The sequence below is a fragment of the Monomorium pharaonis genome, chromosome 6 (genome assembly GCF_013373865.1).
Source record: "Monomorium pharaonis isolate MP-MQ-018 chromosome 6, ASM1337386v2, whole genome shotgun sequence".
NCBI lineage: Eukaryota > Metazoa > Arthropoda > Insecta > Hymenoptera > Formicidae > Monomorium > Monomorium pharaonis.
In genome coordinates, this window is record NC_050472.1 from 27,185,496 (window position 1) to 27,201,852 (window position 16,357).

At 32.9% G+C, this 16,357-nt stretch overlaps 2 protein-coding genes across 15 annotated transcripts in view; one reads left to right on the top strand and one right to left on the bottom strand.

Annotated features, from left to right (window-relative positions):
• Window positions 1-16,059, bottom strand: part of LOC105838252 (SUN domain-containing ossification factor) — a 38,510-nt gene extending 22,451 nt beyond the window's left edge. For 2 of the 14 annotated variants that reach the window (XM_036287880.1, XM_028190537.2), the window contains exons 1-2: window positions 7,898-8,424; window positions 7,620-7,710 (exon numbers count right to left, since the gene is read on the bottom strand). Coding sequence is in view for 1 of the 14 variants with exons in the window: in XM_012683680.3 (XP_012539134.1) it covers window positions 14,200-14,315; window positions 14,534-14,717; window positions 15,408-15,466 (359 nt within the window). In the remaining 13 variants the exon portion in view is untranslated. Of the gene's footprint in view, window positions 1-7,584; window positions 7,711-7,897; window positions 8,426-14,199; window positions 14,316-14,533; window positions 14,718-15,407 lie in introns of those variants that run through there. The other 12 variants (XM_036287879.1, XM_012683682.3, XM_012683680.3 and 9 more) reach the window with 11 other exon arrangements.
• LOC105838257 lies at window positions 1,650-5,712 on the top strand. Its single transcript, XM_012683688.3, has 3 exons — window positions 1,650-2,070; window positions 2,310-2,483; window positions 3,014-5,712. The coding sequence occupies exons 1-3, from the start codon at window positions 1,978-1,980 to the stop codon at window positions 3,215-3,217; spliced, it is 471 nt and encodes a 156-aa protein (XP_012539142.1). The 5' UTR covers window positions 1,650-1,977; the 3' UTR covers window positions 3,218-5,712.
• Window positions 16,060-16,357: the final 298 nt, after the last annotated feature.

Here is a 16,357-nt window from a genome sequence, read left to right on the forward strand (position 1 = left end):
CATGTGAAACAACAGAAAAGAGATAAGAAAGATAAAATAGCGTCAAATTATATATCTGTCAAATAAAATGAGCACGTGAGAAAAAAGTCATAAATAAAAACCTACGTTTACCGATGTTCGCTGTAGCCAACTAATTTTGGGCAAAAGAAAGAGAGAAAAAGATTCTTCGTTACTTCACCACTGAGAAGTTCACACGACCGCGAATTTCATAAAAATTCGTGTGACGTATTAGATTTTCTGCGAGGTGATGTCTCTTGAGTGCCAACCTAATGAAACTCGCGAGACATGTCAGAGATGAGGCCAAAGAGCGAGGAACGAGAGAGAGAGAGAGAGAGAGAGAGAGAGAGAGAAAGAGAGGTTGAGAGTGCTGGAAGCAAGTAGAGAATTCGTTAATGATGGAAAAGAAGAGGAAAAGTGACGAGGGGAGGAGAGTGAGGCAACGGCAAGTGAGCGAACTCGGAAGGAGTTATGATAAATTAAGCGAGCGGCCGAGCGTGTCAATAGGATAAACGTGGGTGGATAGCGCGAATACACGCTGGCTGTATTTTCGTGCGTGGTTCCCATCCGAAAAAAAGGATGCGGATAATATGCTTTTACAATCGTAAGAAAGCATTTCCCATGATTATAGATAGGCAACTATTTTCTATTAGAATCGATCGACAGTTACAGATTCCGTAATTTTCTCCGTGAAATTAATTAGAAGTTAAAATAATTTAAAACAGCAAATTCACATGTACAATGATACTTGCAAAATAAAAAGCCTTGGAATTAATAATGAATAAATAATTTATTTCTTCTCTTAGCATTTTTCAAATTCAAATACTACGGTTCCAAGGGGTAACTCAATATTTCCGTAGCATTCGTAGCCGTCGATCTAATGAGAAATCGTCTACAACAATCTGAGCGCGATGCAATAATATGCAAAATTATTCACTGCATTCGCCACTTTGGCCAATAACTACCCTTTATCTTTTGCATCACCGTGAATCTCGACGGAAGACTGTCGCAGCAAAGTTTGCTCCTCTACTGAATTTCCAACGGCAGGTACTTTACGAAGATCGTAATTCTTGGTCGGATTAGGATACCTTCGGATTTATCGCTTTCCCTCGCATCCCTAATTCCATATTGTAGTAAAATTTTAGGAGAATGCATCCTTGTGCACCCTAACTTGTCTGTTCTTGTTTTAGATTGCCAGAATAGATTACAATAGTAACCATTGTGCCGGTGAATATAGATAGTTAAAAATTGTAATAGAAATATTTATTTAAAGAATGTATATATCTCTAACAAATACTATTTAAAATAAATATTTTACATATTAGAGAAAAACCACCAATATTGACACAGACTTCATAAAGAAGTTCTTATTTCTCGAAAACTAAACTTTTGCGGGCGAAAAACTACTCCATCCACTATGAGATTGTGCCGTAATTCATGATACTACAAATTTTACCTGTTGTACTAATTTTTGGATCCAATTTCGAAGTTCTTTTTGAATTTTGCTGCAACAACATTAATTAACACATAAAATACGAGATTATATTACATTATAAATATAAAAAAATAGTGTTTAACATTTATTATACACGTTTGCATAAAGATAAGTAAATTTTTTCCGTTCTTCATTATTTAATTATTAGTATTTTCTATTTGTTAGGAATATACAAAATGATAAGACCTATCTTCAAAAATATTGAGCACATAGATCGTCTCAGACCCATCATCAAGGTTGAGTACCAAGAACTATTGCCATGACGCATTAAATGCATTTAGCAAGGAAGTGGGGACTTAGTCGGTTTAATGTTAGTCAGTGTCACACTAACCACTGACAGGTCAATAGTTGGGTGGAGCGTTTCTCAGCGTAGTTGGAAACAGACGTCGTCGCATTACGAATGTCTCGACAAATTTTTTTCTGGCCGCGATTATAAACCTGCGCGTCTAAACTGACCGAAGTGTGCTACAAAGTGTGATTTAAAAATGGCTGAAGGGACCAGTTCTGCACCCAGTTTCTTCACGAGAATGAAGGGACATCTCAAGGAAGCACCGTTCTTTTGCAAAATCATTGAATTGGTAAAACCGCTAAATAGTGCTACATCTTTAATAATTATTACATTCAAGATTTAAAAATAAATAAATTTTTATATTTCAAAATATATCGTTCAACTGTCCAACACTTTTGAAATCAATGGGACAAATAGTCTCTCTTTACGTATCATATCAGTTGCAGAAATAATGTGCAATAGCATATGCATGTAGTAACAATTTATTTTATAAAAAAAATAATAATAAATGATTAACGAATGTTACAGGTTTTCTGTGTTATTGCAGCGGGATTAGTGGCGGGGCCGTTTCAACAAAATCAGATTCGACCAACTGATATACATCACATAGCGATATTTCATGTGGCAGTGTGCGGTTATATTCTTATAAATGTGATTCTTATAATGAGCCATTTCTTGGGCGAAAAATTGCCGAAAAAAACGGTGCGTTAAAAACATTAAACAGTTGAATTCCAAAAATGAAATAAATTTATTTCTTAAAAAATATAGGTTATAGCGCCAAATTTCTATCAGTAGCATCACATCGTGAACAGTTCTTTTTTCCCGTAAGCATTAAATAGAAAATATAGATAAAATATAGATAAAATAGTAAATATAATATTTTTGCAAGAACCAAATAAATCCAGAGATTTTTAAATTTTATTAAATTAGGATTTTTAAAATATTAATCAGCGTAAAACTACTTTGTTTTTATATATTACTTATTATATATGCGGAGAAAAATGACGATATTTATACAATAAACGATTTAAAGACATAATTTTTTTTTATTCCTGAAAATTTATCTCTTCAACTTGTTTTACTTTTAAAGAAAATCTTTCAATTTTAACTAAAAAACTTTCTATCGGTTTCTAAGTTTTCTTGTATCCCCGTCTGACCTGATGGGCTTTAATGTATCACAATGCGAGATCGTATTGTGATAAGATACTATTCTTCATTTTTCTCTTTTGCAGGCTCTCATGTTCTCGACGATGGGGGCGATTCTTTGTTGCACCGCCGGCCTGATTCTGATTCGTGACTGGGACAATTTCTCGAGTAACCTGATTCACGCGTATCTGCAGGAATACAGCGATCAAACGGTAGCGGCCGGTTCTTTCGCGATCTTGGCAGCTCTAGTATTCGCCGTAGACACGTACTTCACTAATAAGAATGACTGATCACGTATAAATCTCGATCATCGTTATTATAAAAAGACGGAATTAACTGGTTTATTGCTACCACTCATTTCATCCAAAGCTATTATTGTCCACAAATTGTCTTTTTTCGAAATATTCTAATGTAATTTTCACGATTTTCGTGAAAAATTCTTAGCTTTTTGAGTGTCTAGTGTACTATTAATTGTCTTTATGAAACTATCTGACTCTTCGTTACATATCACACACACACACGCGCACGCACGCACGCACGCACGCACGCACGCACACACACACACACACACACACACACACACACACACACACACAAATAATTGCTTTAATAAGATTATTTAATTCTTCTTAGCAGATATGCATTGCAAGTGGTAATTGTCTAGTTTTTCTCGTTTCCTACTTCGATTAAAAACATACAATAGCGTTATACATATTGATATATAGTACACATTGGAAATAATATATGTGTAATCATAAATTTTAGTATATTGCTACTGAAAGATAGTAACAATATACATTTAAATTTGAGATCTAAAACGGAAAATATACAATCGTTTTATATTAACATAATTATAATCAATGTATATTGTATTACATATTATACTATATGTAATTGTAACTGATAATCAAATTCAATTATGATTGAAATCAGTCCCAACACAAAGCAAAACCGCGGAAGATCTGAAAACTGATATAAAAAGATGGTAAAGATAAAATATTTTCTTAGCCACTATCTGATTCTACTATAAATCCTTACAAGGTGTCTATAAAGTTTGTCTCCATTCCCTATATTTTGAACATGATTATGGAAATTACAAAAAATATACGACATACGTTTAAGGGACTGTTTAAGGGGAAAGAGGAACTTTATTACCTTCGCGAAAACGATCATAAGATCATTTTAGAGTTAAAATGTCAAATTTCTTTGTAACAAACAATATTTGTAATTGCTTCTTATTAGAAAGCATATTATTTTATTACACATATTTTATGAAATGCTTGTAATGAATAATTAGTGCAACACTATTTTATGCTATTTTCTCACGTACTTGTAGTTTAGATATTTATTAATTTTGTTGCCTATAGCTAATTTTTCCTTTTTTCACACATAGCATTAAATTTTCGTTATTCGGAGACATATTCTAAGCAAACGTAAAATATTTGCACGTAATATTAATTTTTAATATAATATCGAAGAAGAACATTGAAAATCAATTGTTATCAATGTTGGATTGAAAAAAATTCCTATACCTACATTCGACAAATCGTTTGTGTCGCAAATTTAAACCGTGGTTGAAAATCGAAATAGAGACATGTCCCATGACATAGACAGATCAGAAAAAAAGATATGATAACGAAGATATCGCTATCGAAGCTTTATAAAAAGCAACAACTTTTTTATCATAAGTAAGGGAGAAAACTCAGATTTCGAAACAAAATATAATTTTCTTTGCAAATTAGCTGCATAAAAAATAATTTTGTAAGATAAAATTTATGATACTTAAAGATTACATTTCTATTATATACCATTAATTTTTATTATTATACTTTACGCAAACAGAAATCTAAGTTCTCGCAGCGATATAAAAAAAGTATGCCAAATATTAATTCATTTATACGCACAATCGCTTTTAAAACCTTTTAAACAATGCTCTCCAAAATTTACAGCAACAATGCACTCTTAAAAACTTTATTCTCCCCCTACGCAAAGATAATAAAAAAAGATTCCATTCTCTAAACACCTTAAAATGTGGCGAGCAAAGCAAAATTGACCAAGTTTCCAAGGAGCTTTTTCCGGAGACGAGGACACTTTCCAAGCTCCGCAAAAGCTAAATCTTGGAAAAAATCTACATGAATGTGCTTTTTACTTTCTAACGGTGAATTGCAGTGAAAAGTTTCATTTGCCTCATTGCCACAAAAAAGTCGTGATTTGGCTTTTCCTGTCTGCTCGTCGAAACCCAAAAAATCATTCCATGAGGAATGCAGTCTTTCCCTTTCAAGTATAGTTAGACTTTCACGTATTTTCTTCGCGCACAAGAGAGTATAACAAATTCGAAAAATTCCGTTTAGCGCTTAGCCGAAAAGTGCAAAGAAAACGAGTTTATCCGTCGACTATTTTGCCAGGAAAAGTTCAATAAAAGAAATTTTGTTCCATAATGCAAGGTGGAAAGAAAAGTTCAAGAATGCACGCAAATCAATCATTTATTTTTTATCTTGTCTATATCAGTGATGGAAAGAAAATTTTTTAACCAGTAAATGTATGATATATTTAAAATCGATGCTACATGTATACTTCGAAAGTTTTTCCAGATTTTTATCCATACTGCCTTCGTATGTAAATATTTTACATTTTCAATACATATTTGTATAGTTTTGAGCAAAAGTATTATATTAGCACAATTACTCAATTCTTAGTTTCGTTCTTCTAAATAAAATTTTATCTGTACAAAGATTTTTTTGTAATCAATAATGTTAAAATACAATCGTTATTTATTTGAAACAAGTAATATTTAGTAATTTAAATTTATGTATAATGCATAATCAATAAGAAACAAAACAGAATTCCAAATAAATGAAAAAGATACAAATACCCAATTCTTTTAGTCAAGACTATTTTTTTATTTACGGATAATGCTTTTTATATTTTCAATAAAGAATGGAGAGTGTAATATCAAAATATTGTTATGGTAACGAGACTCTTCTTCCGCATGCGAGCAGTACGAGAGCGTTTTCTTTGATCACTAGAAATTTAAAAAAAATGTCGCTATAAATTTACCGTGCTCTTATTTTCTTCGGCGTCGGAAGATAAAAAAATCTCAATTTTTCCGCCTCTCAACGTAGAACGCTAATTTTGCGCTTAAAGTTGTGAAGAGAATTAAACTCGCGAATCGTATTGCGCGGGAAATATCGAAAGAGTAATTAATATTTTTCATGGAATTGCAAATAAAAAACGTATAAAATTCAATTTTATTCAAGGTAGACGTAAAAGTACTTTTTTCATATTATAAATCGCAATTAGAAATAGAAATAAAAATATATAAAAATAAAAATTAAATAAAAAGCAAATAAAATAAAAAAGATATTAGTTAGCTTCGTAAGATATGATGTTAAACGCAATAACTTATTTTTCTTATGTTTATAGGTATAATTATTTAAATATTTTAATAAAAATGTTTTTAACGTTTAATTAAATTATACAATAAAGTTATAAACTGACACTTATTAAAATAAAATTTAATTTGATAAATATTATTTCATGCGAGTCACGATATTTCTTTGGAAAAAAATGGATGTAGCATCGTTCATCATCAAAAGATCGTAGTGGAACAAACCTAGCTATGGTCGGACGAAGAAATGTAAATACTTCAAATCTTCATTATTTTAGAGCTTAAGAAAAAATATATTAAACGAAAGTTCCAGATAAGATTACAGAATTTAATATACTTTAGGAATCAATTTATTTTATTATACGCGCTTTTTAAAAAACATACACTTAAACGTACGAATTACAAAAGTTAGTTTTCAATATTAAATTGCAGAAAATATTTAAAAAATAATAAAAATAGCATGTAACATACGATCTGTCTGTAATTCATGAATCTACATAACTCACCGGAAGTATAAAATTCAAGAGGTAATTATCCACGTCAATTTAGAATAATTATCATCTTCCGTTGTCACTGATTTTTTAAAACAAAAACTCGCAAGTTATATATAAGAATGTACGCGGACGTACACCATATTTATTATTAATCGATTGTTAATATTTTGCATTATCAAAAAAGTATGAACAAAGAAATAATTTTTTATCAGAAATAGATAGAATTTTAAAACGCATAAAATTCCCCAAATTTTTTCCCGAATACCAATAAAATCCTTAAAAATCAATGATTTTCGAAGATAAAAAAGAAATTCTCCGAAAAATTCAGGCTTTTCTGATTTTTCCAGATAGTAAACACAACTCTAAAAAATTGAAAAACGTAATTCACGGATGAGCCAGGAAGTTTCTCTTAAATTTATTTCAACAAATAGCAAATTAATGATCACACAGTAGATATGCCGTATTGAGCCGGACAAATTCGTGCGGAGCACGTGAACAAATTTCTGTGATTCCTTGACATAGCCAGAATAAATTCCATATCAGGGTTCAGGTAAGCAGTGCACGTTTCTAGACTTCCTTATTCATATCCCAACCATATCTGGATAGCGATAGATGATACATACTAACGGATTAATCATCAATTCCCATTCCATACTCACTTAAGAAATCTTCAAACGAGATCGATCGGTATTTAATAAACTCATTAATAATATCATTGAACGTGTGGTAACAGATATCGACAAAGATCGTCGACACGAAAAATTAACATACTTACCACGTTATCACGGATAATAGATACTGACAACGTACCATAGCTCTATCGATGTGTATTGACAATAATTATGCTTAAAATCATATAGATATGAAATTGTAGAGAAGTCTGGTTTCTTTTCAATATACACTGAAAAAAAAAAGTAATATATTCAATAAGATATGTTATTGCGGGCTGCCAATTACAGATATACTCAATACAATAATATATGCTATTGCAGTATCAACATTGTATTTGCATTAATAGCAAATATTATTGTATTGAGTATTTTATGTAGTTGGCAGCCCGCAATCACATATGTTATTGACTATATTACTTTTTTTTTCTGTGTACCAATACATGATATCAAAAGATTGTTGGTTGCGTAATTTTCAAAATAAATATTAATCAATCGAAAAACCCTGTTTCGAGCGACACATCCGAGTCTTCAACGACACGCCGCGTGCATCGCACCGATGACCATATCCCATTGGATCGACTTTCTGCGCCTTTTCTCTGCACGCACTTTCTCTCTTTCTCTCTCGGTCATCTTTGATCGCGTATCTCAGACATCGCCGGTTTATCGAGTTTTTGTCGCGGAAAACCGCGAAGGGTGGCGAAAGAGAAACGCGGTCCGACCGAGACTGGATCCGTTCACGCGCCCATACCGGCGACCGTTCGAACGTGGACTGACATCCGCCCTCTCGTGCAGCGTCGCAGCGTGCGACCCTTCCACGCCGCGTCACCCCCTCACGACCGTACATCGTCAGCCTACTTCTTCATCACTAGCACCCACCCTTCTCTCTTTCGCTTATCCCGCTCGAGTCGCGTCGTTCGAGCCGCGACTTTCCCTCCGTCGAAGCTTTCTCGTCCTTTCTAATTTGCCCTTTTTCTCCAAGAGTCTCTCTCTCTCTCTCTCTCTCTCTCTCTCTCTCTCTCTCTCTCTCTCTCTCTCTCTCTCTCTCTCTCTCTCTCTCTCTCTTCTCTCTCCCGCGGTCCACCTAACCGCCCATCCTCTTCTGCCTCCGCAGAAGTCTAACAATTTGCAGCCAACCGCGGCTGCTCTGCAATGCTTTTTATGACCTATAAAGTATTCACGTGTAAAAGTGAGACGAGTAAGAGTGGCGCGTGCTTTGCCCGGAAGATATTTTATTTGTAAATTTTTAACGCTCTGCATTTTTCGGATTGCGTTACAGATAGCGGAATTCTCGTGATAACAACTTTCTTTGTAAAAATTTTTTGTCAAGGTTTTCTTTTGTATCTCTGTATAGAGATGTTAAAAATGTCTAATATAAAAAGTTAAAAAGCTCTGACGTTCTCGTTATGTATCTAAACACTTTTAGCAAATCAGATGCACAAAAATTTTCTGGATAAATATTCTAATAGATATCACAACAATATTGAGAAAGTACGTTGTGTGTTCTAAAAAAATCACAAAATTTTTTTTACGTGTACAAGTCATTTAACAACGATTTTTAAGATGTCAAATTAAAAATGTGCATTCAAAGACGTACGCGCACGACTGAGATATCAAAATCTGTCCGGGTAAAGAAAATTCCACACACAAAATGATGTGAAATAAATATAAATGCTTCATATGCGGAATTAAAGATTGTTCGTCGATCGTCGGAGCTAGAAAACGTAATGATTTATCGATTCATACACGTACTTTATTGGGTACGAAAAGAAGATGGAAAAGCTTCTTCCACGCTTTCAATAATAATTTTTCAAGTCGACATCTCTCGTCGTAGAAATGCTGCTCAACGTCACAGAAGAAACATCACGTTTTGCGATACAGTAATAAGAAGAACTCCGTTACTCCAAGCACACGAGTGCACATCATATGTGCACTCCAAATATATACTAAGCTGTCAATTTAATCTTCTTTATATGGAACTTTTTTTTCATCGAGATCAAATCGCTTCGTGTTAGAAATAGATGATTATACAGTGCGAAAAAAGCCGTAATCAATATACCATAAAACTTAAGACAGTTTTTTTGAAGAAATAAATAAGCTTTTATTCAGTAACAAAACTAATATTTAAATTAGAAATTAGATTATGGATTAATTAATTAAATTACAAATAAAATGGAAAAATTTTAATAAAGTTTTTATTTACTAAAAGTTGCACAAAAATGTTTTAATAAAGCAACATAGAATGTTTTAGCTTGAATTTTGTAAAATGATAAAATTACAAGAGCGCTGCTCGCCAGAATTTTCTCCAAGGAAGAAACAATTCTAAATTCATCAAAGAATTCGACATGAGAAACAAGGTCAAACATCTTGCAACATATCCTATGTGGAAAAATGTTGGCATCGCGAATGATCCGCGTTTTTATCGATCTTGCCGAAAAGTAATTTGGGAAGAAGAGATACAAGCATAATCTCGCTCGGTAGACACCTCGAAAAAGAGGACGCAGCTGCTACTCTAGCATACTATGAGAGTGTACTACACGGGGTGATCCGCGGCGCAATTCCGACGAATCATTTGAGACGAACGACATTTTTAGCCGCCAGTGAAACGCAGTGAGCAATAAACGCGTGAGCTCTTCTTGAACGTGTCACGAGGAAGTGAGAGTTTGCATGATAATACTCGGTCTCTGATTGGGATCGCTTACACTGGCCGAATTAGACGCTTGCCAGAAGCAACCCCCGTGGCAACATCATCCCTTCCTCTCGCATACCCAGCGTGCGATAGAAAACGAAATAAATGTTTTCTCAGTGACTTGTTTTTTCGATATCCATAAAATAGTGCTCCTAACCCGCAGGAAGAAAGATGTGCGTAGAATATTCCGCAATCAGGTCGATTTGTAATCGTGTTAAAAAAACGCGATGTCAGTTATCAAAAATAATTATTACTAATACGATAATAATACAAAGTATAGGTATGATAATGTTCGGATATATTCAAACAACATATTCCGTTGTTGAGGAAAAATGTCAAATAGATTTCGCGAATGTGATAGCTGAACCAAGATATTCGAGCTAGGAAGCAAGGAACTTGTATTAATCTTGAAACGACTTTCAATTACGCCGTTTACGAATGAAAAAACGTAACTATTTCTCTGCGCGAACATAAAGCGGCAAAAAAAACTAGGAAAATTAGATCTCTCTTATTAAAACTGGAAAACAATTCTGGAGACATCTGGATCTCTCAAGATCTGGAAATTGCGTAGACGGAGCGCTAACGTTTATCCAAAATACGAAAACACCTTTGTAAATCTTTTGAGATAAATCTTGGAGATAAATAATCACCAGTTGCCTTTGTTTCTTGAAGTATTTCAAATTTATCTCTAGAAATCTCTTTGCGCATTCATAATCAAACAAATAAAACAAAATAAAAAAGGGGAAAAACCATGTGTAAAAATTGCAGCAATAAGAAAACAACTTGCGCGTTATATCAAGTAGTACAGGGAAATTAGATTCAGACACCACTGTTTCGAGAAAAAATTGTAAGAGGCACTTTTATTGCAGATTCTTATTCGGAAAAATCATACAAACATATTAAACAAAAATTCAACTCGAAAAAAGTTTAGAATTATTGTGTAAACAATGTTAATTAAAAATTAAAAAATTAAAAAATAATTAAATAACAAATAGCTTTATGTCAAAAGTTATGAATGTTTTGGGCTAAAATTTTCAAGACTTTTAGAGAATAGTAACCGCTACTATTTAAGCCCTATTACAAGAATTTGTCATCACTTGTTCATTAGTTATTAACAATTTAAAAAAAGGTAAATTTTAGCAGTTTTTAATTTTTTTCTCCTTAAAAAAATAAACCAATTGGAACATTCGATGGCTCATTTAATAGATATTTTTAATACCTATACGCTCATATTTTTTGTTTTTGCTAACAGTAATACATTTTTTTATTGCCAAAAAACGAAAATTTTCGCCTTCTTTCATTGTTTACACAATGATTCCCAACTTTTTCCGAGTTGAATTTTTGTTTAATATGTTTGTATGATTAAGAATCTGCAATAAAAGTGCCTCTTACAATTTTTTCTCGAAACAGTCTAATTTCCCTGTACTAAAGCTTGAATTGTTATTTCGCAGATATAATCATGTAATAAATGTGTAACACAAGTATAAATAACATACAATAACATTTAAAGGTATAAGAATCCAAAGAAATTATTATTCTGTCATTAAGAAGTTTTACTATACAATACCAATTAAACATTATCGAAATTTAAAATTAAAAAATTGCTGTTATTTTTTTCTTCCTAATAAAGAACAAAAGTTTTTTTGTGATAAATACCCAGATTTGACTCTGAAATCAGTTGCAAAAAATTAAACAACAAACATATTGTACAAAGTAAATGATTTATATAAAGTATAACTATATTTTATTGCAATTTTACTCTAAATAATTTTTAAATAAATAAGTGGATCTGAATTGAAATTTTGCACAATTATTAGAGTTTTATTAGTATATACGAAAATTTTGATTTAATTTGTAATGCTATTTTCTCACCAAATTTGCAAATAAATACTGCAAAACACGATTTTACTTTGAGAATCGAGAGCAAACAAAAAATTAAATAACTTTTTGCTTTTAAGCCAATTGAGGTCAAAAAGAATTGTGGCCAAGTTTTATACAGCTACTCAAAAAATAATAAAACAATTTATAAATTTTCATATTTTTGGTAATGCTTTGAAACGTGACATATACATTCTTAAGTACAAGACGTATACGCGTTGCATACGTTGGTACTGAATGAGATTAATTTGCTTTAATAATAAGCCCTGAATATGCGCTTAATTCTCTTACTAGATATTATATTGCTGAGTAGCAATATAACGACGTTGATCGATCAATATTCAGGTAATCGAGACTTTATCCTGGCGGTTTAATGTTGGAATCTAAGGAGCGAAAGGAGGAGCGCTTACATGAGGACGGAACGTTAGGATCTATCTAGATGTTGAGTCACATAGTTCATACACACATGCAGGCGCACACCTATACGATAGAAATTAATTGCCTTTGCTAAGGTTTCTCAGTTACCAAGAGACAGTCGAAAAATGCCTATGAGATTCAATGTTGCAGTACACAACTTGTAAAATAAATATTTGATTGGCAAGAATGTTAGTGTATAATTTGTAAGAGTGCGAATAATATATAAACTAAATCTATTAATATTTCTTACATAAACTTCGTATCTATTTCAAAATGAGAGAGTAATATTTAATATTAATGTTAGTCTTCATGACAAATTATAAAGATATCAAATATATATTAAAAAACCGTTTTTAAATTAATTAGTGTTTATAATAAGGTTTTTATTATTGTAACTAATTAATTTCTACCAGTTACAGCGTCACTTTGCATGATTCAGAATTATAGAAATTTAGCGAATACAACAGGGAGATTTGGTCAGCGCTTTGCGCTTTAATTAAATGAATTTTACATTATTCATAGCTTTTCGGTAACTTTGTATTCGTGAACGTTATTATCGGAAACCGCTATTGTAAACCTTACTCTGCGCTACAATGCAAAAGTCCGCAAAAGGTTAATTATAAAATTCATTCAGCCTGTAAGAACACCACACGCATATAATCTGTTCGACACGAATTTCAAATCACAAATCGGACCAGGTGATTTTTATATTTTTTATCGCTGAAAACAAATCGGCAAGTAAAATTCTATCACGTCACATTGTTGAGTTATCATTTAATCTCAAAAATAACAAAAACACAATTTTTGTTCTTTTGAATCAATTTTTAAAAATCCTAATTCCTTAATTTTATTTTCTATATTAACTCTTCGATGTGTGTAGAGGTCCTTCTCTTTGAAGGAAACGATTCTTAAACTCTTTTCGATATTACTGACATAAATAATACCTCTTTCCTCGAAAATATAAAGATTATTAGAGCCAAACAAATGTAATTTAAGCGATAAAAATGCACTGGTAATGAAAGTAATGAAGATATTGTTTGTACTGACAAAGAATTGTCCTTTTCACATGTACACTATAATTAACAGCCATTGTGGTAAATCGGTTGTTTGATTTAAACACACGTGATACAAGAGACGCAAAATAATTTGATAACAGGTGAATCAGACGATTACATATGAGATTCCTCGACATCACATAGATAAATACGAACATCCTTTGACGAAAAGTCCGCAATAACATAAATTCTCGAAAGGTATTTTCACAATCGCAATAAAAGAGATAAAATAATGAATAAATACTGATGTAATGCATTCATTTTTTAAATCGTCCTTGAACTTTTGTTATCTTTAAACTATTCATCGTAAATTTATAAATATAATATATTTAATAATCATAAAAAAATAATTTCTATTTCCTTGATATCCTTATTATCTTAATATTTTTAAAAATATTAAAACCATATTGCATAACAAAAAAATGATAAATCTATCGCCAAGCGCAAATATTTTAGAGAGCAATATAAAGATAAATGTTTTGCATGTAACGTAATAAAATGATCGATATACTATATAAATTACTGCATCCAGTAGTTTATATCAATTATCTAGATAAGAATAATAGTATTATACGCACTTATTTTTATACGCACACAGTACTGGTTAGTTTATATCCTTATATGTCTGTTATTTGAAAGCACTTGTTTATCAAGCAATAAAGTAACAATGTGCACAAACTCACCCTTGAGAAAGATTAGGCTGTTGCATGAGACTCTCAGCAAAAATATTCATATTCTTTTTTTCCCCTGCATCATCGTTGATAATCGTTTCGAAACTAGCAGACACTGTAGCTTCTTGCTACAATATAATATAAAAAATACATGAAATAAACATAAATAAAAAATGTTGAAAAAAAATGTATTTAAACAAGGGGGAAATTTAGTATTATGCTGAGTGTATTTAATGTTTTTTGATAAAGATTAAATAAAGACAAAACGTTACATTGTATATTGTTCATTATTTCTTTAGTGAATAAATTATTTAATTTAAATGTTTAACCTTATTGATAAACTTACCTGGTCATATAAATTATCCTTATTCTTTTTCAATATAACTGTCTTAGTATCCAGTACAGAAGATTCGAAGCTTTCATGATCCTCGTATTTGAGCGTAACATTACTGTAAGTCTCGTTCTCAGGAAAGAGAAAAGAATCTTTGGTTTGTGCACTCTCTGAGGCTACTATCAGGAACAGAAGTCCACTATAATAGAAAATGTTGCCTTACTATTTGGTATTAAGTAAAGCCTTCGGCACACGATATGATTTTTCATGCTAGATCGCATAAGAGGCATCTTAATACATGTCCTGATTGGCTCAGATGATTATGTCACCAATCGTAAGCCAATGAGGATACGTAGTAAGACGACTCGTATGCAATCTAGCATAAAAAATCATATCGTGTGCCGAAGGCTTAACATTGTGTCAGTATAATGCATAATGCAAAAGTAATCAACAATTTTCTGTTACAAAAGCTAAGTAAAAACCAATTAAAATTCCATCACATTTCTTACGCTTTCTTAAAGTATTATACATTACTATCTACTAAAACTTGATATTCTCTGTTATAATTTAATTCAATATTCGACGATCGGTTGTCATTTTAATATCTATTAAAAATATTGCATTTGATAGTAATGATTAAGTTTAATTCCATTTAAATGATTACCAAGTATATAAATACAACCTACACAAGTTGTAACAATTTTTTACTCCAAAATATTCCAAGACAAAGGCCCTAAGAGTAATCCAGTAGTTCGCAAAAACTACTTCGGGAGAGTGAAATACTACCAAAGAGAGAACGAAAGAAGCTTCGCTTTCGCGCTTACGCCATATAAGATCACTCATTTTAATCAATTTGTCATGCGTTCAAGTCAATGGTTCGACGTCTTACCTGGACACTATCGACGTCAGGAGCAGCGCCCAGTACACGCACAACACGCGGGGCTTCATCCTTTCCTTTTACGGGCGCCGGTGTTGACGTTCGCCGCATTAGGAGCGGTTTTTTTTTTATTTCACACACGTCGCCGTCGTCGTCGTGTTCCGAAATATGCGGGGCACAGTATTATGACCGACCACGAGCGACGACGACGACGTCGACGACGACAACAATACCACCATCACCGCGGTCACGATTACCACTACCACGCGCCACCAGGCTCCGCACCACCACCACGCCACCACCGCGAAAAATCTGACGTGGTGTATTATTGAAAAGCTTCCGGTGCCGAGTGGGATCGTGAATCGCTCATTTGTGGGAAGGGCGACGGTGGGAAGGACGAGACGCTCGAAGAAAATCGAGTCAACGAGTCGGAAACGCAACACGTGAATCTACGCGAATCGTCGTTAATCGTTATCGATGCGCGTGTGATGAGCCTCCGCGTGAGAAAAACATTACAAACAGAACATGCGTGCACGTACGCTCGTGCAAGAAGTGCCGTGTATTAGATGGGAACAGCTGATCGCGTCTGCGCCCTGACACCCTCTCGAGTCACCGAGCGGAGTGTGCACTTTTCTGTCCCCGCCTGCACTTCCAGCACTTCGAAGCTACACACTTGTGGTCTGTTCTTTCTAGCTGCACTGTTGCACTGGTGCAATAAGTTAGAATGAGAAAAAATATACTTGTCTTACTTTAACTTATTGCACCGGTGCAACAGTGCAGCTAGAAAGAACAGACCATTGACATTCGTCACACTTCAAAAAACAAACCACTGAAATCTGTTTTGCTGTAGCATCGAGAGACTATTAATAATGAAAGTTGTTTTTAAGAATTTCTCATATAAACCTATTGGAATTTTAAAAGAATCTTTGTATTTTCTTTAAGATTTTGGATCTCGCAAATAT